This window comes from Theropithecus gelada, chromosome 18 (genome assembly GCF_003255815.1).
Source record: "Theropithecus gelada isolate Dixy chromosome 18, Tgel_1.0, whole genome shotgun sequence".
In the NCBI taxonomy this organism is placed as follows: domain Eukaryota; kingdom Metazoa; phylum Chordata; class Mammalia; order Primates; family Cercopithecidae; genus Theropithecus; species Theropithecus gelada.
In genome coordinates this window covers 50,245,683-50,271,012 of record NC_037686.1, presented here as the reverse complement: position 1 = coordinate 50,271,012, position 25,330 = coordinate 50,245,683, and the positions used below count along the sequence as shown (strand labels likewise).

Sequence of the window (25,330 nt, the reverse complement as noted above, 5' to 3'; positions counted from 1 at the left end):
CATAAACTACCCTGTCCAACATTATGGGACGTGTAGGTGATTTCTAGTTTTTTAATACTAGAAATGGTGAAGCAATGAGTGTCTTTGTGGATTATTCTGATGGCAGACATTATGAAGGCATTGTGCTGCTTAATGCTTGGGCTGGACTAGATTGCACTACTAGGGTAGACACTACACTAGGCTGGGGTTGACAGATTCATTCTGTAAAGGGTTAGGCAGTAAATTTTTCAGGCTTTGTAGGCCAAACTCTCTCTTTTGCTGCTATTCAACTCTGCTGTTGTAATGTGAGAGCAGCCACAGATATTACATAAACAATGAGGGGAGCTGTGTTCCAGTAAAACTTTCTTTACAAAAGCAGGCAGTAGGGGTGTATGTGTGTACACAGATTTAGCGCCTGGGCTGTAGTTCGCCAAATTCTGTTCTAGAGGCATCGTAAACCCACAGGCCAATCATGTCTTAGAGGTTCAATGAAGAGCTGGGATCTTATTACTTTTTCTTGAGGCTGACCATATAGAGTAGAATAGAATTATTGTTTATGAATTGACAAGCTTAAGTTTCTGTTACGTACATTTAATATTTCAAGGAAAAACCTTGTATTTTGAGAGTCCCGGGATATAAAAATGGCAAAATGTTGAAACCTTTCCAAGTGAGACATTTTAAATATATTTTGCTGAATACACTTTTATGTTTAAACAAACGGAACATGAACGTTCAGACCTTGGTCTCAGGTGCGTTCTGTCTGGAAGGAGAGGCGATGGAGGCCCTTGACTAAAGCTTTCACTTCACATTCTAGAATAGAGGGGTGTCAGACTAGGACTTACTAATGCGCTATTCATCATGCACAACACAGTTTTGAATTAAGTGCATGTGTATTTAGGTATTTTCAAGTCGTGTGCATCTCTTTAATGTGTAAGATCAACATGGGTTTGCAAAACCGTGAGCAGGGCAGAGTAGCATCCCCTTTAAAGCCACTCTTGTTTTGAGCTCAGGTGTTATAGATGAAAAACAGCTCTAAATCCCGTTTGCACACTGATACCGTCTGTGGCTTGGGTAAATCTTTTAGCCTGAGGTTTTTTAACCAGTAATCTGTTAACTGGCAGCAATCCATGGGAAATGCACTTAATTTATTGTGAGTCACAGATTTTGAGGGCGAAAGACAGGATCCCAGGAGAAGACTGGTGGTCTAAGTAGACAGATTAAAGGAATATCACAAAATAATGCATCTGGAATTTTCAAATATCAAGGAAAGAGAACTCAACACACCCCTGTTAATGCAGTCATAGGACTCGAGCATGGAAGAGTTATCTAACAACCACATCTTCACTACAGTTGCTTGGTTTTTTAAAAGGGGATGAAGCCCTCTTCCTCTAAGACAGTGATTCTCAGTGTCTTAGAGTGTCAGGGGGAAGGGGGCATTTTTGCCTCCTGGGACAAATTTGGCAATGTCTGGAGACATTTTGGGTTGTCACACTGGGGTGGGGTGTGTGCTCTTGTCATCTATAGGTAGAGGCCAGGTATGCTGTTAAGCCTCCCGCATTGCACAGTACAGTCCTCTACAACAAAGGACTCTCCAGCCCCACACGTCCGTAGTGCTGAGGTTGAGAAACCCTGGTCGAAGACAATGATGTGAAAAGGGACCTTAGTTAATCTTTATAATGGGGTCTAAATGAGAAAATCCCTGACCTCATTGTAATGCCATATTTCTCCTTCCCCAGGAATTGATTCGTATTCTGAAAAATTAGGTTGAGAAATCAGATTTTTACCTCATTCACTTCCAATAGGTTTGATCAAGAAAAGTTTCCACCCGTTTACATTTGACATACGCTGCTGCCTTACATTATTGCCAAATGTTGTTAATAATTGTTTAAAAATTACCTATTAAGATGTCATCATAAGCCCGGGACAATGGCTCACACCTGTAATCTCAGCACTTTGGGAGCCTGAGCCAGGAGTTTGAGACCAGTCTGGGCAACATGGCAAGACTCCGTCTCTCTAAAAAAATTTAAAAAGTAATCAGGCATGGAGGCAGGTGCCTGTGGTCCCAGCTCCTCAGGAGGCTGAAGCGGGAGGATCGCTTGAGCTCGGGAGGTCGAGGATGCAGTGAGCCTTGTTTGTGCAACTGCACCCCAGCCTGGGTGACAGAGTGAGACCCTGTCTCAAAAGAAAAAAAAGAAAAAAGAAAAAAGATGTCATCGTAGTATCATTAGTTGTCAAGCACATAAAGAATGTTTTTCTATGCAGGCTCTGTCTCAGCAGCGTTGGCTTAGTCGCTGCTGTAGTCAGACGTGGTCCGGTATAGGAGATTCAGGAAGTAGACCCCTCAGCACTCGTAATGACGGTGTTTAGATAAACTGCAGGCTGGTTATTTTTCAGTTGCTTTATTGAAAGTGGATAGAGGGTACAACCATATAATGAAATATTATTTAGCAATAAAGAGGAGTGAAGTGTACTGATTCATGCTATGACATGAATAGGCAAATCTATAGACCCAGAAATGTCCTGAATAGGCAAATCTATAGACCCAGAAAGGAGATTAGTAGCTGCCAGGGGTGAGAAGGGAGGGAATGGGGAGTGGCTTTAATGGATACAAAGATTCTTTGTGGGGTAAAGATGTCCTGGAGTTAGATAGTTGTGGTGGTTTCCTGCCCTTCCTTATGTATTAGAAACCTCTGAATTGTTCAGATTATGGTGAATTTTATGGTATGTGAGTTATATCTCAATTTTTAAAAATGAAAAAAAGATGAATGAATGGAAGAAATGCTCCTTGTTCTTTAGTTCCCCAGTTATTGCCATCCCATGGCTACCTGTTCATGGGGACACACAAGGTCTTCTGATGGCTCCTGCCAGCGTGCCAGAGGCACCTGGTCCTGCTCCGGCTTCGCCTTGCTCTCTGGCGGGGCTTAGGAGTGGAGAGCTCCCGGCCTGGCTCACTTTGGGCTGTGTTGACTCCGGAGCTTGATCTGGATTTTAGGTTTACATTTTTGCCTAGTACTTTGTTTTTTTAAGTTTCCAGAAACTGCTTGACCTAAAACTTGTTATAGAGCTCTGCTTTCTTTTTGCTTCTTCCTGCTCATTCAGTGGTTGATTCTCTAGCCTGGGACTAATTTGAATGTTAGCACCAGTTCTTGGAGGAATTATCTAGCAGTGAATTTACATGCAGGATGGAGAGGAGAAGTTTATCATAACAGGAGCCACGGGTGAAGGAATAGGGGGAGGTCCTAGAGAAGGAAGCAGAGGAGAAAGCAATAACTTCAGTCAGTCCTGGTACGGTGGCCCGTGCCTGTAATCCCAGCACTTTGGGAGGCTGAGGCCGGTTCCTGAGGTCAGGATTTTGAGACCAGCCTGGCCAACATGGCAAAACGCCATCTCTACTAAAAATACAAAAATTAGCCCGGGTGCCTGTAATCCCAGCTACTTAGGAGGCTGAGGCAGGAGAATTGTTTAAATCTGGGAGGCGGAGGTTGTAGTGAGCTGAGATCGTACCTCTGCACTCCAGCCTGGGTGACAGAGTGAGACTCCATTTCAAAAATACAATAAAATGTAAAAAATAATTTCAGTCAGTACTCATTTAATTTAATCATTGACTAAAGAGACAGGAGCAGATGCAAGAGTGGGGATGGGCTGGTATTAGACTGTGGAGGTTTAAAATTAGGGGGGAACCCTGCTCTGTGTAGAGTAGAACTTACCATGTGCCTGCACTTGCTAAGTGACTGAAGCTGTTACCACTGAATTCTCAAAACAGCATTTTGAGTAGGTGGTGGGTGCTGTGTTTTCCAGATGAGGAAACCTGAAGTTGGGAGAGGTCGGGTAACCTCTGTATTCGCATGGCATTCACATGTACAAATGCTTTAGCCTCAGGACAATTTTAGACTTCTACCTTGACTCCCAGTCCCTAAAGATTCGATCTCTGTTCAGGCTGAGACTTTAAAAGGGAAACATTTCCAGCTGAGTGAAGACTGATATCATGGATTAAGCCAAAAGACAAAGGTCCGCGTCTGAGCTTGGGACCATGAGGAACTGGAGGCCACAGATGTCCCTGAATAGGTATCCGTGTGATGGCAGTGAAAAGAGCCGTAGTATTTACCTTTGTACGGAACAGGTTAGATACGGGTTGCTGGCTGAACCAAGATTCCACCCTGGAAGAAAATAAGAAGTGTGACAAATCAACCATTGTATTTTATTTTATGTAGGAAGCCCAAAACTGGAATATTAATGCTAAACATGGGAGGCCCGGAAACCCTCGGAGACGTTCACGACTTCCTTCTGAGACTCTTCTTGGACCGAGACCTCATGACGCTTCCTATTCAGAAGTGAGATCCATATAAACACCTCGACTTGATTATAACCTTGGCACTGCATTGACATGCGCCTCTCAATTCTGTAGTTTCAAACCAGTAAATTGTTTTAATGCGTATCTGGTAATGGTTAAAGCAGCAGCATTGTTTTCTATTGGACATCGGAAGGATATGATATCAGAAAATTTCCGGGGGAGAGAGCAAATAAGTTAGTGAGGATTCTCCTTGAGCCCTTTGCTCCCCAGAGCCCTGGAAATTGCAGTTGTCTTGACATAGCCTAAGCACCTTTAAAGATTTTTAAAGATGTATTTGTCCTTGGCACTTAACGGCTGATTAACAGTCAGGGAAGCAATGATTATTATTCGTTTGTACTATAAATATGGATTGTTGCTGCCCTTCTTTTCCTTTCATCCTTCTTTCCCTTCTTCCTTCTCTCCTTTTTCTTTCAAAATAGATTTTTGTAATGAAAAATTAATACATGCATGTGATAAGAACTACAAATAGTATAAAAGTAATTACAGTAAAAGGCAAATGTCCCTTTCCCCTTGTACCCCCAGTTACTCACCTGGAGGTCAACTCTGTTACATCCAGAAATAGTCTGTGCATATCCAAGTATAGACATACATACGCACACACACACACACCCTCCCCCACTTTGTTACACAAATGTGAAGGTACTTAGGTACTATATTTGAAACTTTCCTTTTTTTTTTTTTAAACTTAACACTGTATCTTGTTTCATAACATTATATCGATATATAGGTCTGACTCATTTTTTGATTACTCTTTAGAATTGCATGATATGGCTGTAACTTCATTTGTTTAATCCGTGCTTCATGTTGGACAATTAGGTTGTTTACAGGATTGCAGTGAATATAGTGAATAGTCTTGTGCATACATCTTTGCTCCTATATGCAAGTGTATCTATAAGATTAATAGACTTTATTTTTTAAATTAAGAGAAATGTATACTGCCTTTGTCTTATATCCTAGTTCTCGTTAGGTGTGGGATCAAAATGTGTTACTCTAGTAGCTAGCACACATCCAGGGTTCTCTGCGTGGGTGTTGTGCGTCCTGAATCTTCAGAGTGTGCTACTGGAACAACTTGTGGAGCACAGCTGGGTATTCCTCAGAGCGGGTCTAGCTTTAGCTCCATAATCTACAACAAGACAGCTGGCTATTGTCAATGACCTCAAGCTTGTATTTTAAAGGCTTAATCTTGTTAGGCTCTCTAAAATTTTGCTTATTATTTTTTTTTTTATTGAGTAGAAAACATTTCTCAGGTTGCTAAGGTGGAATAAAATCCACTTACCTGTGTGTTAAATGATTTAGTAAGCTGGCACCATTCATCGCCAAACGTCGAACCCCCAAGATTCAAGAGCAGTACCGCAGGATTGGAGGCGGGTCCCCCATCAAGATATGGACTTCCAAGCAGGGAGAGGGCATGGTGAAGCTGCTGGATGAATTGTCCCCCAACACAGGTATGGTGTTTCTTCATTAACATGTAACTAGATTAGTTCTTTCAAAGTAGTTATGAAATTCAAAACAGTAGTAGAAGCTAAATGCTTCATATGTACTGGCAACGCGATTTGTGGTGTTTCTACATAATACATGGTCATTTAATTTAGGTCTCCAGGCATTATCCCTTGACCTTTAGCCTTTGCTATGACTTCTTACATTACAAGTGAAAAAAACCTAAGGATTTGGGACATGAGTTTCAAAAGGAAGTTCGAGATGTTTGTTAAGTTGAGGTAGAGTATAAGGCATAAGCAACATACCATAAATAAAAGATGCATATATCATTATGCTGGAAAGAAATCTTTGAGAAATAAATTGAGTCTGCTGCTATTGCCTTTTCTTTCTGGTTGGATAGCTAATTAGAATATTTAGAGCAGTATTAGCTAGCTATCATGGAAGCCACAAGACACTAAGCAACTTGCAGTGATGCTGTCAGCTCTCAGGATACCACCATAATAAGGTATTGAAGGTCCTCGTTGGATGTGGCACCAAAAAGAGGATTGTGCACATCTGAGAACCTCTATCCAGAATAATAGTGTGCAGAATGAACCACTAAATGCATGGATGAAGTAAAAATGCCGTATTAAACACATTGAAGACACAATTGATTGCAGGACAGCCTGTTTTGTATAGTACTAAGACACAAAAGCACTACCAGTTAATTTTAAGACACCATCTATTGTAAACTGGACTGATATGAGAAATGTTAAAACCAAAAACATGTACATCTTAGGACACATGAATTACATTCATTGCAAATATATCTTAGAGCTTTGGGATCAGGATAGGTGTGTGACACTGGGAACCCTCAAGGAGAACAGCTCCAAAAGGAGCATTTCACTCTTTCCCGACATCACTGAGCAAGCGTCCACTCCAGCTGCTCTCAGAATCCACTGGTTCCCATGGCACAAAATAACAAAGGGTCCTGGCCCCTTCTCAGATCACCTCACATGGAAAATCGTTCAACTGTGCTTCTGCATATTTGGCTTGCTTCCTGCTTTCAGCTGTGGCTCAAGGGCATTTCTTATGCAGTTCCTCCGTGCATGCGGCAGTGCACCTTTAAAATGTCAGCCCTCCATTCACACCTACTTGATAGAGAACAAACTCCAGTCATTAACAGTTTATCCTGATCAAAGATTTCTTGTGGGCCTGGCGTGGTGGCTCATGCCTGTAATCCCAGCACTTTGGGAGGCCAAGGCGGGTGGATCGCTTGAGCCCAGGAGTTCAAGACCAGCCTGAGCAACATGGTGAAACTCTGTCTACACACACACACACAACAACAAGCACAACAACAAAAATTAGTCAGGCATGGTGGCACGCGCCTGGAGGCCCAGCTATTTGTGAGGCTAAGGTGGAGGGATCGCTTGAGCCAGGGAGGTTGAAGCTACAGTGAGCCACGATCACGCCATTGCACTCCAGCCTGGGCAACAGAGTGAGACCCTGTCTCAAAAAAAAAAAAAATGGTTTATTATGAACCAGATTTGCAATTGCTATGGTGTCTTCAGTGGGAAGAGGAGGCAGAAAGGTTCCCATTTTTCCTGTTTTTATGTTACTGTAGTACCCATCATTATAAAGAGCCCTAGTAAGCATGGGGATGGGGCACACCCCAGCTGTTTGGGAGGCTGAGGCAGAAGGATTGCGTAAGCCCAGGAGTTGAAGTCCTGGTAGAGTTGTCAGACTTGAAAAAGGAATGGACAGAAGGGCATCCTTCCCGCTACCTCCTGTCTCTGTGGCGAGGCTGTTGGGGGTACCTCTCCATCTCCTTCTCATTTCTCCTCCCTTCTGATCCTTTCTTTCCTATACAGTTGTAAAGTTTACTTTTGAACTATGTCTATTCATTTATTTCTATTAAGAAAAATTCTCTTTAGGCCAGAAAATGTGATAATTGCAAACAGATAAACACGTTTCATGCTGTCATTTTTTAGGGAAGTGGTTGTTGCTTGGTAGCCAGTGTGGACATTTTGAGACTTGCGCTGGTTTCATAGAATTGACCAGTTAACTAAGACAGTGAGTTATATCAGGAAGTGGTTTCATGTAGTTGCATTGCAGAAATGTAGAGAATAGATACGGAAATAGATGAGAAGTGTAATCATGTGATGGAAAGTCTAAATCTCAAATATGCTATACAAATTGTAGTTTAACTGTTTGGCTTGTAACTGCTTTTAGTGACTCATGAAATAATTCTGTTCTTTACCGGATGCAGTGTGGCTGGAGTATAGGTTCTTTTCTCTGATGGTGCTGGCTTCCCTGCTGTGGTTCAGGCAGTTTACTTACTTCACTAAGCCTCAGCTAGAAAATGGGGATGGTAATAGAACCCAACTCCTAGATCCTTGTGAAAATTAAATGAGATAATCCTGAAAGGCATTAACGTGACAAAAATTCAATATACGTGAGCTTTTTAATTCATGATTAGCACAGGGTTCATGATCGGATACAAATTAAGAAGCATTTGCTACGTATTTCAAACTTTTCTTTCAAAAAATCATGTACAAATCGGACATTTGAACTATTGTATATGCTAAATTAGTGAAGTTTTGCTGTTTAAAAATCTAGTTTCTCTATCTTTTAGTAGTTCTTGCTGAAGACTGTTTACATTAGACGGCTGCTCTGAGGGTACCTAGGCTAGGCCAGTGAGTGATGTGTTTTGGGCTCACTCCGGCCAGATGTGCCCATGAGATGTGGCGCTGGTTAGCATCAGAGATGCTCCTTCCCGTCCCTGCGTCCTTCCAGGGACAGCCAGCCTCTGTGTGAAACCCACCCTGGTGGACAAGGGGCCTCCGTGAACACTGTTTGTTGGTTCTTCAGGATATGCCCAGTTGGAGAGTACATTGCCGCTTTTTCTACAATATGTGTTTACAGGTTGTCTTTAGAAAGCATTTAGAAAACATAAGCAGTTCTTTCTAGGGTATTTTCCTCTGTCTCACTTTAAAATGTGGCCACCTGCTGTGTCTTTATCTGCAAGGGCAGCCCCTCTACCTCTTAGTGTGCACGATTTGAGGCACTCCCAGACTCCAGGCGTTTAGACTGTAATCTTCAGATACTGGACAGGTGAAAAGAAAATGTGAGAAGCTAGTTGACCTGCAGCACTGGGGATGTCATTCTGATCATTGTATTGTTTCAACGTAGATTCGAAAACAGTTTCCACTTGCTTGCTAAACCTCAGCTCAGATCACCAAGAGTTGCTTCAAGGATTTTGATGGTATTGTAATAGTTGGCAGTTTTTAGCACAAAGCACATAATCTTTGAACAATTAAGTCATTTGGAGTTTGCTTATGGGATCATGTCCTCTGATATATTTTAATTGCTAGTGATCATTTCATGCAAGGCAGCATGAAATTCGTGGCCTGAAAATGGACAGAGCACTAAAAATGATTCAGTTTTACTTCCTTCCTCTCTTTTGCAGTCCCCAACCAGAGACTACTGAGTCCAACCAGCCTTTCTGTGCGCACATGTGCTTCTCTCTCCTAACGGCATTCTGCTTCTCCCTTGGGAATGTGTTCCATTGGCTCATAGTTCTCTGGGTCAAGTTAGGAGGAATGTCATCCTTGTATATATCTATGTTTAAATGAGATAAACTCCCGTCTTTTCCTTCACTTTAACCTAAATGTTTCTTGTGGCAATTTATGTCACATTCATAGTTGCAGCCCCTGCTAATGCTTTGGACAGTAACATTATCATGGTCTTATTATTACCTGACATTCATGTAGTGATTCTCACTGTCATCCCTGAGTGTAAGTTATATGTAATCCTATGAAAAGACAAGGAAACAAGACTAAGTAAGTTTAGGAAACTTGTAGTTTTATGACTTTATACATGCTTAAGCAATTATGTGGTGTGGATGTTTTTGAACCATAGGAAAGGAAGATGCGGGAGGATAAAGAAGATAGAGGAGGGTATTAGTGAAAGGACAGGGAAGGGACAGGGAAAGAACACAAGGATATGCATCAGGCATGGGCCTTTTAGGTACCAAGAACGATGGCTTTCAATCCCACGTGGCACCTCCAAATTAAGCACTGTTTTATATGTGTAATGAGGAGAATCATTTTAATCATTTGTTATCAATGAATTTTTTTACGTATCCAAGAACTCTTTCTTTTTTTATGTATAAATGAGTTGGCCTGGGGTTTCAAGGAACTGGGTAATAGGAGCCGGGTGAGGGGGCTTCTGGGAGGAGTCAGAAGCATGGGTCGGGAGACCCAGGCTCTAATTCCAGCTCGACCACCTGCAAGGTATGACTTTGGGTAGTTCAGTTAACCTTCAGAGTCTCTGTTTCCTTATCTGAAAAATCAGGTTTAAATGATTGAAAAAATATGGCCGGGCGCGGTGGGTCACGCCTGTAATCTCAACACTTTGGGAGGCCAAGGCGGGCGGATTACAAGGTCAGGAGATCGAGACCATCCTACCTAACATGGTGAAACCCTATCTCTACTAAAAATACAAAAAATTAGCCAGGCATGGTGGGGGGTGCCTGTAGTCCCAGCTACTCAAGAGGCTGAGGCAGGAGAATGGCGTGAACCCGGGAGGCAGAGCTTGCAGTGAGCCAAGATCGAGCCACTGCACTCCAGCTTGGGTGACAGAGGGAGACTCTGTCTCAAAAAAAAAAAAAAAAAAAATAAAATTAAAAAAATAATGCCCAGTGTCTACCATAGTATCTGGTATGCAAGAGGAAGTTATATTTTAGAATCAGTGTTGTTTTTTCCTCCTTTCTCTTGAGACTTTTTTAGGCCAGCCAAGAACAGAGAATTAGGAAGAGAAGTTTGAGTTTTAAAAACCACTGTGCAGTAAAGATGTGTGGGTGGGGTGCTGATCCCAGAAAATTGTGATTAAAAGTCCACATACCAGCTGAAGAGTGGATACGATCCAAGGAATATGCTAAACTTGCCTCCACCGTCAGTGCCATAGGAAATTACATGAACTGTTCTTTGTTCTGGGCATTGCATTATGTTCGGTGACTCTGAGGAATCTATATAAAGATTAACACTTTCTCCTTTCCACGTGTGCTTCCTAATAGCCCCTCACAAATACTATATTGGATTTCGGTACGTCCATCCTTTAACAGAAGAAGCAATTGAGGAGATGGAGAGAGATGGCCTAGAAAGGGCTATTGCTTTCACACAGTATCCACAGTACAGCTGCTCCACCACAGGTAAGGGCATCTCTCTGCCAGTAGAAAGGTAGCTACGGTGCTGGCAAAAATAACCAAGGAGTGTAAGTACTACTGGAGGGAAGGATGAATCATTTGCAATTTGAATGGCAAATTCAACCTGTCTTCTTTAAACACGAGAGTTCAGGTCAGTCCATTTGAAATCTCATGGTCCATCTGTCCCTTGAATTATTGGCCACTTGGCTGGGAATTACAAATGGTGGGTGGTAGGCAGTAGCTGTAAGTGTTCAGTGCTTTAATGCCATTGCGTCATGGATCCGTAATGAACCTTAAGGCTCTTTTTAGGTTTGTGTGATAAACCTTTTTATGGCTACCCAGATTTTCTTACTGATGTAGCAAAGATTGTAACTGCATTTTGAAAGCAAAGTTGCCCATACAACATGGGAAATACTGGTATTTTATTGCTGTTGTTGTGCTTCAGTTATGAGTTGGTTGCTGGTAAAACTAAAGCCCAGTTTGGGGTTCCCTTTGCAAAATTTTCTATGTTCTTGATTTTGGAAAATGTTACTGCTTCTTGTTTTCTGTATATTTAACTGGAGCTGGGGAATAATCGGTGTTTGGCAATCTCTGTATCATTCATTGTAGGCAAAGCGGCTGCTGTCACCCACAGATACATTTGTTTGCATTCCCTTGCAAGGACTGAGGTCAGCACATTCTTAGTCCCAAATAGCTTTCGGATATTAATGTTTATCATTTCTATAACCATAAGGAGAATCAAAAGGCTATTGAAAAAAGTCAAAGCTTGTTATGTGCCTTAAATATTTGTTCAGAGAACCCATTAAAATGCCTGAGTTCTCAGATACCCTCAAGGGTTGGAATTATCATTTCTTTTCTTTCTTTTTTTTCTGAGACAGAGTCTCGCTCTGTCATTGCAACCTCCATCTCCAGGGTTCAAGCGATTCTCCTGCCTCAGTCTCCCGAGTAGCTGGGATTACAGGCACGCACCATCACACTCAGCTGATTTGTGTATTTTTGGTAGAGATGGGTTTCACCATGTTGGCCAGGCTCTTCTCAAACTCCTGGCCGCAAGTGATCCACCCGCCTCAGCCTCTAAAGCGCTGGGATTACAGGCGTGAGCCACCGCACTCGGCCTGAATTACTATTTTTCTTTTTGAAATGCACCACTACAACTTCAAAATGTCTGGTCATATGTTACTGGAGAAGGAGTCAGATTTTATGAATTTTTAAGCTCTACTTTTGCCTTGTTTTAAGAAATACACCTCAATATGTAAATGGCTGCTCTCACAATTAGATAAATTAAGAAGTTTGTTATTTACATGACAGGAGATTGACTATGATTTGTATTTCAGGGCTGGCTCTGACAAGTGACAGTGTGTGCACACCTTCAGCATATGCTTAGTTTTCCTTGAGTGTATCTCATAGAAGGACAGGTACATCCATCTGTCCAAGTTGTGGAAGGCTTAGGGAAGTACATGAATTCTTCGAGGCCACTCAGGTGCTGTTTATCTGTTGGATCTTTTAGACATGCACTATTGTGGCAGAGCCAGTGTATGTCTTCATCACAAACGAATTTCTCAGTCACATTTTTCTCCTTCTTAATGACTTCTTTGGATTGTTTGTTGAATGTTTCCACACAACCTGAAAGAGCTAATGCCAGATGCTCCCTTACACATATGTCCAGATGCCCTCTTGCACATATGAAAATGATATCCACCTGTGAAGTGTGGTCTGTAATGTGAATATGGTGGTGACAACTTTTTGATTTCTGGAGAGATTGTTTTTGAACCTTGAATGGAGTCCATTTGAATTCTTCTGTATGCTACTCACCAAAATTGAACCTGTTTATTGTTTTGGAAGTTGAGTCTTAGTCTGAGAGTATATTTGATTTAAAATATGCTCTCTCCTAACATTTTAAATTGGAAACGTAACTAATAGTTCTTATAGTTAGAGAGCCCAGTGGGTTGGTGATGGAAGGCATAGAAATGTTTTGGGACTTGCCCTTTGTTAAGATTGAGGAAGAGGCTGTGTGTTAGACTTGGTTTCATAGGATTCGGGTGTGACCCCAATGCTAACTCCCCTAGACAGGAAAAGGTTGCATTGGGTTGACACCATCTGCCTTCGTTTTGGCTTTGAATTTTCATGATTTCCATCTCTCTCTTATAGAATATAAGTTTATTAGATTACTTGTAGCGATTTGGTGTCCATTTACCTTATTCTAGGGAATGAGAGCTCACAGGAACCTCAATAATTTTCTCTCCTTATCATGAGGCCATTAATAACAATAGTTATGCTGGGTGCGGTGGCTTACTCCTGTAATCCCAGCACTTTGGGAGACCCAGGCGGGCCAATTACCTGAGGTTGGGAGTTCGAGACCAGCCTGACCAACATGGAGAAACCCTGTCTCTAGTAAAAATACAAAATTAGCTGGGCATGGTGGAACATACCTGTAATCCCAGCTACTCAGGAGGCTGAGGCAGGAGAATCACTTGAACCTGAGAGGTAGAGGTTGCAGTGAGTCGAGATCGTGCCATTGCACTCCAGCCTGGGCAACAAGAGCAAAACTCCGCCTCACAAACAAACAATAGTTACAAAGCTTTTATCGTAACATGGAAAATATTTATCTCTTAATATTAAGTAAAGATGCTCAAAATACTCAGCATGCAGAATTGCATATGTATTAAAAATTACAACTTTGTAAAACAAAACATCTATAAAGAAAAAAACCATATTAGAGTAAAACAATGACTGTAATTAGCATGCTGGGATAATGGTCAGTTTCTTTTTTCCTTTCTTCCCCATCCCATACGTTTCCTATAATGGGATTGATAACCTTTGTAACTGAAAAAAAAAATAACATACTTTTTTTTTTTTTTTTTTTTTTTTTTTTTGTGACGGAGTTTCACTCTTGTTGCCCAGGCTGGAGTGCAATGGCATGATCTTGGCTCACCGCAACCTCCGCCTCCTGGGTTCAAGCGATTCTTCTACCTCAGCCTCCCGAGTAGCTGGGATTACAAGTGTACTATCAGACTTGGCTAATTTTGTATTTTTTAGTAGAGACAGGCTCTCTCCATGTTAGTCAGGCAGGTGTCAAACTCCCGACCTCAGGTGATCCACCAGCCTCGGCCTCCCAAAGTACTGGGATTACAGGCGTGAGCCACTGCGCCTGGCCAACATACTTTCAATTGTAAGACTTGGTCCCTGCAAATATGACTGCTTATATTTCATAACTCTACAGTCATCTTGTTTTTCACTAGAACTGACATCAATAATCTCTGAAAGTCCATTGAAATTGGTTGCTTTTTAGTGATCTTCATTTGCAGGGTAGTTAAATCTATATGCATTTTAGAGTATTGAAATGATTGTAATTAGACTGATTCAGTATAGAAGCAGTTACCTGCTTTGAACTTATATATACTACCTTTACGAGTCTGTTTTTTATTTTCACCATAATCAAAATGCATCTACTAAGTGGCCTCTGTATATTTCAGGCAGCAGCTTAAATGCCATTTACAGGTACTATAATCAAGTGGGACGGAAGCCCACGATGAAGTGGAGCACTATTGACAGGTGGCCCACACATCACCTCCTCATCCAGGTAAGCCAGTAATTGCCAGCTGCCTGTCACCCCAGCATCTAGTGTGTATCAGCTTCTTGTCCCTTCTGAGTTTGTGGATGTCCTTCTGAGCCTTACTGTTCCTTTGCTTAAATTGTGTGTTAGGGATTAAATAAAAGTATTATATTCTTGATTTATTATGAAAAGAGAAAATACATTTAAAGATTAAAATGATTAGAGTCTTCTTTCTTCAGATTAATGCTATTAGTCCCAAACCATAACAGAACAATATTTTGAGTTTTGTGTTTCCTATGACCCGAAGAGCATTAAAGATTGTGCATGGTGTTTCAGTTAACTCGCATTTGTAGGCTGAATGACTGACCAACGAATTAAATTTTCTATTTTCTAAATCCTTTAAAATGTCAAAAGATTTTAAAAATGTAAAAGTAACATATCTACATTTTCTGAGACATGAAAATAAATTGAACGTTTCAATAAAGTTTTACACATTAAATTTCATATTTCTTCTGTACAATTTATATATATAATATTTTTATTAACAGATGCTTGATTTTAGGAGAATAAATTAAAATTACAGTTCTAAAGTTAATAGCTTTGAACTGATGTTACTATATTCTTTTCTGCCTGTCAAAAATGAGAGGGCAATTAGTAAAATATTGCCCTAAATTAGGCAAATATAATTTTGTTCTGCTAGTAGAAGTTTCTGCTTTTGAGTTATTTTAGGTAGGGGAAATATTAAGTCATTTAGATTTTATCCATTTTATTTTTCACTGCCTGAACCTTTTCTGACTCTTGGCAAAAAACCCTACTAACAGCTTTAGAAGCCTGGTATCACTTAAATCTGTGACCACTAGATGGTGCTAGACATCATTGAAATCAGGCCAGCTCTCCCCAGAGCAGTGTTCCTTAGGCATATAAAGAGTTAACACTTGGGTTGAAATCCAATTTTAAGTAAAAAGTGAAGGAGCTTACCCTTAGGGGTGGGTGTAGTTGTGGTCTCTGTGTGCACCATTGACGGCTGTGTTGCTGGGTCCAGCCAGTACTGCCTGAAGCACCAGCGGCCTGGGTTTTGCTCTGGGAGGCCTGCGATTGGAAAGGAGGGGGGTTTCAGGTCAGCATTGACATGTGGTAGCAGGGAATGGAGGGATCTGCACAGCATCTGCCTGCCCTGATCAAGTGAGTAATTAGATTTGCATTAAAATTCAGCCCTTTGAAAAGGGGGGAAGCAGAACGATGGAAAGGTCTCTTAACTGAGGAAGTCTCTGTTCATAAAATGAAAGGGAATTTTAGAGGCATTTATCCGCCCTCCTAGATGGTGTGATTGAAGGCTCTGAGAGGCTCGGTGCCTCTTTCATTCTGCAGAGAGGTTGCGCCTGGAAAATACCGCAGATGGGTTTTAGGTGATTTAAATAGCACTTCTCCTTGCCCATGGCGCCTCAGTTTTGAAGACGGCTTAGAGGCTGTTGCAGGCCGTATGATTTTTGTTTTTACTTGCAGCTTTGCAAGCCAAGAAAAGAAAAGCACTAAGCTTTGGATATGATATGACATTTTTGGAAACCAGAAAACAAAACCCTAAACTAAAACAAAAAATATAGTTTAAAACTACAAATTCTGTTTCGAATCCACATTTCTACTTGGCATAGGTAGTGATTGCTCCAAATAGCCATTTTATTACTGTTTTCTCTAATATTGGTATTTATCTAGCTGTTGGATTAATTGGGGCAAATTTATGTTCTAGACTCCTGTATAAACCTTGCAGTGGGCCTCCTTATCTAGGCTGAGGCCCAAAAATAATCCTTTCTGAGCATCCTTAGTTTCCAAACACTGCAAAGACCAGAAAATATTGGTTTTGTTTGTATCTAATCCTATCACATTTACTGAGAATTTGCATTATAAATTCTGAAAAGGGAACTGAACTTTAGGTACCATTTTATGCCTTAGGATATTTATTTGCCAAATTTCAAGAGTTCTGGAAAGATTAATAATATCTCAATATTTATTAGGGAATAGTTTGCTTATCCCATAGTTTTCGCTGACCACTGATATATCAAAATACCAACAAGTGCAGATTTACATGTTTCTGATCAATTGTCCTTTATAGTTTTTAAAAAGTTACAAAGGACAATTGGGAAATAATTTGAGATATGCAGAAAAGTTACAAGATTAAGAACAGTATAAGGAACTCTCATCTACTCTTTTACCTATGTTACTGTGTTATTAGTATTTCGAGACAGGGTTTCACTCTCTTGCCCAGGCTGGAGTTGAGTGGAAGGATCATAGCTCACTGCAGCCTTAACCTCCGGGGCTCAAGTGATCCTCCTGCCTCAGCCTCCTGAGTAGCTGACCACAGGCATGTGCCATTATGCCCTGCTAATTTTTAAAAATGTTGTGGAGATTAGGTCTTTCCATGTTGCCCAGGCTGGTCTTGAACTTCTGGGCTCCAGCAATCCTCCCGCCTTGGCTTCCTAAAGTGCTGGGATTACTGGCGTGAGCCACTGCGTCTGGCCTATTGATGTGTTATTAACATGTATCTCCTACTTGCTTTATCATTCACATGCCCTGTGTGTGTATGTATGTGTGTGTCTCTGTGTGTGTATATACATGATTTTTTTCTGACCCTTTTGAGAATAAGTTATGCATATATCATCATCCTCTACACCTAAACACTTAAATGTGTGTTTTCTAAAATCAGGAATATTCTCTTACATAACCACAGTACAACATTCAACTTCAGTAAATTTAACATCAATATTTAAACTTTTACTTAATCTACATTCATATTCTGATTTTGTCAGTTGACCCATTTGTGTCTTTTGTAGCATTTTTTATAAGCTAAATGACAGAGAATGATTAAAGTATAAGATGAAAGAAAGCCCCTTCAGTTCTGGTATTTCAGCACCTATCGATGTGAATCAAAGTGCCGGCTAGACGAAGGGAGCTCCCTGGTCTGGTAGACAGAGGTTTGGAGGGAGAGGCAGGAACCATGTTCTTTCCCAAGTTCCACAGATGTGACTGAATGAGCCCCTAAGTTTACCACATCTTTCCTCACTCTGTGAATTTAATGGGTGGGTATCACCTATCATCTGTTGTTGTGAAGGTTTTTATAAAACTTAACTTGATGGGGATACGAGGCTCAGAAGAAAATGTTATAAAAATAGAACAGTATTTTCTTATTTCCCTACTATTCCTGACTAATGTATTTAATGTGGTATGCCTGAAAGCCAAACTAAGGAGGCTTTAGAAAGACCCTGTAAGCTGTTTTCCTGCTAACAGAGCAAATGAGAGGTCTTAAAACAACTTCTCCTTCCCATCTGTGTTTCCTTTCCATCTGGAAGCGTGCCCTGTCCTTCCCGAGGGGAAGCAGATCCACAGCCCGCATTTGCAGTGAGCCATTAGCGAGCTTTAGAAGTTTCCCAGCAAATTCCCTAGGCCCCTGAAACCGTTATGATCCATTTTGATGATAAACCAATGCTGAGAGGCTGGAGTGTTTGCAATTTTTTAAAAAAGAGAGTTCTGATTTTTTGAGGGTTGCTCTGAGATTTTTGGTGTAGGCTTCATTTTAAAAATATTTTCTTTTTCCTTCCATTTCTTTCTCCCCTTCCTCTTTATCCTCCTTTCTTATTACTCCCTCAGTGCTTTGCAGATCATATTCTAAAGGAACTGGACCGTTTTCCACTTGAGAAGAGAAGCGAGGTGGTCATTCTGTTTTCTGCTCACTCACTGCCGATGTCTGTAAGTACGAACATTTTCTTGGATGACCTAGTGACAGAGGATTGGGTGATTTCATTTGCTAAATGTGTGAAATGGGTCCAGCTTCCATTATGTCCTAAGCCCAGTGCAAGAATGAATTCTCAAATCTCAGACTTGGTGCTAACTTAACTAGCCTCACTTCTTAAAACTTCATAACAATGAATCCAAATTATAATAATGTAAGTAGATCTTTTCCTCTTTTCTTTTCTTTTTTGAAACAGAGTCTTGCTGTGTTGCCCAGGCTGGAGGGCAGTGGCGCAATCTCGGCTCACTGCAACCTCCGCCTCCTGGGCTCAAGCAATTATCTTGCCTCAGCCTCCCAAGTAGCTAGGATTACAGGCACCCACAACCATGCCTGGCTAATTTTTTATATTTTTAGTAGAGACTGGGTTTCACCATGTTGGCCAGGCTGGTCTCGAACTCCTGACCTTAGGTGATCCACCCACCCAGGCCTCCCAAAGTGCGGGGATTACAGGTGTGAGCCCCACCACACCTGGCTCCTCTTTTCTTTAAAACGATAACTTGAAGATATATTCATATATAAGACTTTCTAATAAGTGGGACAGTTAAGAGAAGGCTGCTTTTGCCTGCCCTGTCGGCAGAGCTCAGCCTGATGTTTCTGTGTGTTGAGTGGGAGGGTCTCCATTCAGACAAAGCGCTCTCAGTCCCATGCTTTTGGATGGACTTGTTAGGGGCTGTTTGAATTCCAGGCAGCCATTGCAGTTTGCTAAGACGCAGGACCACATTTTTGCAAGTGAATATAGAGGATCAAGTTGGGGTCTGGCTGCTCCTTAGTTCATCATATTACTCTAGGCTATTCATCCAGATGCTACAATCTGTGCCATAGCTGTTGTATTGTTGGAAACAAGAATGATCAAGCTAGTGTACTGTATGATATATAGAAGTGCTTGGAATAAGTAACCAGTTTCATCTGCTCAGAACTGGCGTTGTATCCTAAAACCAGTGCTTTCCAAGCCAGAGAGGTGGATAATTACATTTTCATAGGTGTGATTGAGGTTTTAACAACGTCGGGAATGCAGCCAGCCTCAGTGTCTGGTCCACGCTTGTAACTGGGCCCCTTACCGCCCCCTGGTGGCCACTAGGGCCAAGCCCTTGCAGATCCTCTACTCATTTTCTCTGCTGTGGGCGGGTGGTAGGAGGCCCTGGAGATAAATTCCTTTCTTCTGGAAGCCGGCCTATTTTAATGGGTTTGCTTTTCCTTTTCGGGTGTCATACAGTCCTTTTCACATGTCCATCCTCCTGCCGCCTCATCCTATGTAAGGTGAGACCTCGCCTGAGATGCCAGAAGGGAAGCTCTTGAACCAGCCCAGAGCAAACACATTTGTTTGTTTGTTTGTTTGTTTGTTTGAGACGGGGTCTCGCTCTGTTGCCCAGGCTGGAGTGCAGTGGTGCGATCACAGCTCACTGTAGCCTCCACCTCCTGGGTTCAAGCGATTCTCCTGCCACAGCCTCTTGAGTACCTGGGACCACAGGCACACACCACCACGGCTGGCTAAATTTTGTATTTTTAGTAGAGACAGGGTTTCACCATGTTGCCCAGGTTGGTCTCAACCTCAAGTGATCCACTCACCTTGGCCTCCCAAAGTGCTGGGATCACAAGCATGAGCCACTGTGCCCAGCTGAAACCCATTTTTGTATGTGGGGACTCCAGGTGCTGTCTTGCCTCCTCTCACCCTGGCCTCGCTTCCTTATTCTTTCACCTGGGGGCAGAGCACGCTGCCTCCAGGTTATTTTGCTGGTCGAGCCTCGTTGTGGGACCGGGAAATGCCGTGATGTCATAAGGATAAGTCAGGTATGGGGAGGACAGTTGGAGAGGTGAGAAAGAACAATGATCTAGCACACTCTTCTCTTCCCCTACGTTCACTTCTGACAACTTTTTAAACTTTTTATTTTGAAGAAATTTTTAGACTTACAGAAAACTGGTGAGGAGAGTGCAGAGTTACCCTCTACTCAGCCTCTCCCGGTATTAACATCTTACATAGCCATTGTACAGCTACTGACACTTAGACCGGTGTTAACATCTTACACAGCCATTGTACAGCTACCGACACTGAGACCGGTGTTAACATCTTACACAGCCATTGTACAGCTACCGACACTGAGACCGGTGTTAACATCTTACACAGCCATTGTACTGCTACCGGCACTGAGACCAGTGTTAACATCTTACACAGCCATTGTACCACTACCGGCACTGAGACCGGTGTTAACATCTTACACAGCCATTGTACAGCTACTGACACTGAGACCGGTGTTAACATCTTACACAGCCATTGTACAGCTACCGGCACTGAGACCGGTGTTAACATCTTACACAGCCATTGTACAGCTACCGACACTGAGAAACCAGCACTAGCACAATACTACTAACTGCACTCCAGGCTTCATGTGGATGTCACTTGTGTTTCCAAAAATGTCCTTTCTCACTCCCAGGACCCAGTCCAGGGTCCCACACTGCATCTGGCTATGGGGTTTCTTCAGCACTCTCCAATCTGTGACAGTTCTGATACTTGGCTTCTCTTTCATCACCTTGATTTTATTTGTTTATTTATTTATTTTTGGTACAGGATCTCACTCTGTCACTCAGGCTGGAGTGCTGTGGTGCAGTCACGACTCACTGCAGCCTCAACCTACCAGACTTGGGTGAGCCTCTCACCTCAGCCTCCTGAGTGGCTCGGACTACAGGCGCACACCACCACACCTGGCTAATATTAGTTTTTTTTGAAGATACAGGGTTTCGCCATGTTGCCCAGACTGGTCTCGACCTCCTGGGCCCAGGTGATCCACCCACCTCAGCCTCCCGAAGCACTGAGATTATAGGTGTGAGGCACCACGCCCCGCCACACGTTGATATTTTTGAGGAGTCATTTTTAGGATGTCAGTTGTTTTGTGGGACGTCCCTCCATCTGGGTTTGTCTGAAGTTTTCTCATGATTAGATTGCGGTTATGCATCATTGGCAAGAACCCACAGGGGTGTGGGGCCTTGCTCTGTGCATCACACCCGGGGGTCTGTGATGTCAATGTGCTTTTCTACTGGTGATGTGTGATCCCTGGTCCCTTGTTTAAGGGTGTGTCTGCTGTGTTGATCCATCCTAAAATTACTATTTTTCTCTTTGTAATTAAAAATATCTTGGAGGAGATACTTTGAGACAATATAGAGATTCGGTTATTCCTTATACTTTGCCCCTAATCTTAGCATCCATGGGTAGATCATGTTTGTAGCAATTACTGCATTGCTGTCCTATTGGCAACTTTGTGTTTCCTTCATTCCTTCTACACTGATGCCTCCCATGGCTTTTAAACAGACCAGTAGTAATAATCATAAAATAGTTTGTCAGTGTATATATGTAATTGTTTTTTTTTGAAATGGAGTCTTGCTCTATCGCCCAGGCTGGAGTGCAATGGGGCAATCTTGGCTCACTGCAACCTTTGCCTCCTGGGTTCAAGCAATTCTTCTGCCTCAGCCTCCCGAGTAGCTGGAATTACAGGTGTGTGCCACCCCACCCGGCTGATTTTTGTATTTTTAGTACAGACAGGGTTTCACCATGTTGGTCAGGCTGGTCTCGAACTCCTGACCTCAGGCAATCAGCCCGCCTCGGCCTCCCAAAGTGCTGGGATTACAGGCATGAGCGACTGTGCCCGACCTGTCAGTATACTTCATTTCACCAGTATTCTTTGAGCACCTGCTATATTCCAGTCACTGTTTCCAGCCATATCATAGGGTATGGGAATGAAGAAAACAGAAAAATCTTCGTCTGCAGAGAGTAGGGAGAAAAGGTAATAAAGATAATACATACGAAAATGGTGTGGTAGATTAGCATATAATAGATGTTATAGAAGAAAATAAAGCCAGGTGAGGGCTAGGGAGTCAGTACACAGTGAATGTTTAAAGCATTAAAATTTGCATTGAAAATTTTCAAAGGTGTTAACAAGGGATCGTGTATGAAACATTTGCTGTGCACAGAGTGTTTGCCTGTTGTCCATTGTTGCAGGAAGGGTGGGGAGAGAGGAAGTGGAAGGTGTGGGTCATACTCTTGGAGGTGCCCGTAACCTGCACTGATGTGCTGCTGCTTTCCTCCTCTAATTCCACCAGGGTTTACTGTAAATCCAGCCGTTCTGTACATTGTCCATGCAGCACTGTTTCAGTTCCTGTTGTGAAATCAGCTACTCACATGACCACCAGGTAGAAGTTCCCATCCTGCCCAGCTTTTCTGTGTCATCTTCGTATTTCAGATGAGGGAGAGAGAACCATCCTCCTTAGTTAGATCTTGTGAGTCTCCCATGAATAACATGGAACATAGAATTCTCCACCCTCTTAGGGACGTTAGAGATGCTTGAGTGCGGTGTTTTTCTTTGGCTGATGACGAAGTGGAACTAAGGAAGTTTGGTGATTGAACTCAGACCATGTCATCATTGGTGCAGGAGACAGAAAGGGAAGACTTTGTTCCAGCGCTCACACCATGTCAGCACATAGTCAGAGGCTCTCGGGGCCTTCCCAGTGTTAATGACTGAACACCCATTGTGTCTCCACTGCAGGTGGTCAACAGAGGCGACCCATATCCTCAGGAGGTAAGCGCCACTGTCCAAAATGTCATGGAAAGGCTGGGGTACTGCAACCCCTACCGACTGGTGTGGCAATCCAAGGTAGGTGGCTTCCACACTGGCGGGCAGCCAGCTCTTTTGGTAAAATTTATTTTATGAGTTGTAAAATGGTTAGACTTGGCTCTTACACATAGACAGGCTCTTCCATAACCTGAAGGCTCACCGTGGGCAGAAAGAATCTGCAAGTGAGTAAGATAGAAGGGGAAATCAAGTGACTTGTGGAGTTCCGTTGGTTTAATATTTTACTTTTAGCTGCAATGACAGAAACTGTTATTTATTTATATTGAGGCAACTACTAGGATTCAAGTTTCCATGTGAAAATATCAAAATCCATTCAAGCAGGTGTAAAGAGTGGCTCTTGCCCCCAGTGGGCAGTGCGTGTGCCCAGGGGGGCAAACGGGTACTACAGACCATCAGGAGGCATGGCCCACTTACACATTCGTCTACCTTTTGCATAGGTTGGTCCAATGCCCTGGTTGGGTCCTCAAACAGACGAATCTATCAAAGGGCTTTGTGAGAGGGGGAGGAAGAATATCCTCTTGGTTCCGATAGCGTTTACCAGTGACCATATTGAAACGCTGTATGAGCTGGACATCGAGTACTCTCAAGTTTTAGCCAAGGAGGTAAATGCACCCATCTGCCTTTATCCCATCATGACTTGTTTTAAAAGGAAATTTTCTCTGCAACTAACTAATGTGTCATTCAAAATATTGTTTACTGTGTTTGTTTGCATGTACGGTGTCCTCATTCTCCTGAATAATAATTCATCTGAGTAATAATCTCAACACATTGAGTTAATTCCATGCAGTAGAAGGGGAAACCTGTGCTTTCCTTAAACCGGGTGCCCCAGGGATCACTGTGGCTGACATCATTTTGTTTGAGTTACTGGGCTACTCGAAAGTAATAACAACTACACTTCTTTAAGAAAAAAGAAATGTACTTCTCACTAATTCCAAAGGAAAACATTTTATTGTTTTATAATTTCTTTTCTTTGCCTAATAGTGACCTTTACTCAGGGCTATTACATGGCTTCTTGTTGGGTGTCAAGGCATATAGGAGTCATTGTCATTTAAGAGAAGAGCGTGAAATGAACGTGGAAGCAATGTGTGGTGTGATTTCCTTGGCCTCTTTTATGCACTCACTTAATTAGCTGTTTGCTGCCGTGTTGTGATCAATCTGATTACTGAAATAACAAATACCATCTTTGGTGTCCTGTAATATGAGATGGATGTGAATTGTCATGCAGGATGGAGAAAAACTATTGTTCATCTATGTCCTGCCTTTTGAGAGCCGGCCTAAAACCTATGTCGAATTTATAGCTTTATTTTTATGGGAAGTGTGGAAGCATTGGGACCCAAGAAACCCTTTTCTCCCTCTCTGCCAGAGTTTCTGGCCCTGGTCACCCCATGTGTGATAGATGGAGGCCCAGCCTGCAGGAGACTTCACCCTCTTTGGGACTGGGCAGCAGGTGGAGGGCAGGGGGGAGAGTGGGTGGGGCAGAACTTGAGCCAACACCCGACCCCCATGGAATTTGAATTTCCATGCTGGACGTCAATCAGACGTGGGTGAAGTTAGGGAGCACCTAAGTTTCTTGTCAGTGGTTCTGACACAGGATTTGCAGGCAAGTTGTAATTGGCTAAGAAGTGGTTGCAGCATTGTCTATGGATTTTGTTTAAAGATGCCTTCTGTATCTCTCCATGAGCTGGCTAATGGTGAACTTGCTAAAACTTCAGTGAAAATATAGTTTATACCAATATATTTGGAAAACAATTTTTTATTTTAAATTTGTTATGATTTTATAAATTTGCTTAGAGATGAAATCTGACTCTCTCAACCAGGCTGCAGTGCAGTGGCACAGTCATAGCTCCCTGCAGCCTCAAAATCCCGGGCTCAGGTGATCCTCTCCTCGGCTTCCTAAGTGGCTGGGACTACAGGTGCACACGGAATTTCAGTGTTGATATATATTTTTCTAGTTAGTAGTGTATTGCTGACGACTCTCCCATCAACATTGTTGGAGAATGCCCTTCACCAACACTGGTTATTCTGTTGTAACTGACTTTTATATGAAGTTTGAGAATATAGCCTCTTCAGTTCAGATCCATGTGTTTGCTGAATCTCAATGTTTTTCCCATGCCAGTCTCCTGATGTTAATGCTAATCTAAAAGATCAAGTAACTGAGGCCAGCTGTGGTGGTTCACACCTGTAATCTGAGCACTTTGGGAGGCTGAAGCAGGTGGGTCACCTGAGGTCAGGAGTTTGAGACAAGCCTGACCAACATGGCGAAACCCCATCTGTACTAAAATACAAAACTTAGCCAAGTGTGATGGTACGTGCCTGTAATCCCAGCTACTCGGGAGGCTGAGGCAGGAAAATCACTTGAATCTGGAAGGTGGAGGTTGCAATGAGCTGAGATTGCACTACTGCACTCCAGCCTGGGCAACAGACC

The 25,330-nt window shown here is 42.4% G+C and overlaps 1 protein-coding gene across 2 annotated transcripts in view; it reads left to right on the top strand.

The window, feature by feature from the left end:
* FECH (ferrochelatase) overlaps positions 1–25,330 on the top strand; it is a 41,958-nt gene that overhangs the window by 9,159 nt on the left and 7,469 nt on the right. For both annotated transcript variants that reach the window (XM_025365210.1, XM_025365209.1), the window contains exons 3-9: positions 4,191–4,310; positions 5,627–5,775; positions 10,824–10,958; positions 14,426–14,532; positions 18,145–18,243; positions 22,819–22,926; positions 23,343–23,507. In XM_025365210.1, coding sequence (XP_025220995.1) covers positions 4,191–4,310; positions 5,627–5,775; positions 10,824–10,958; positions 14,426–14,532; positions 18,145–18,243; positions 22,819–22,926; positions 23,343–23,507 — 883 coding nt within the window. The remainder of the gene's footprint in view (positions 1–4,190; positions 4,311–5,626; positions 5,776–10,823; positions 10,959–14,425; positions 14,533–18,144; positions 18,244–22,818; positions 22,927–23,342; positions 23,508–25,330) is intronic.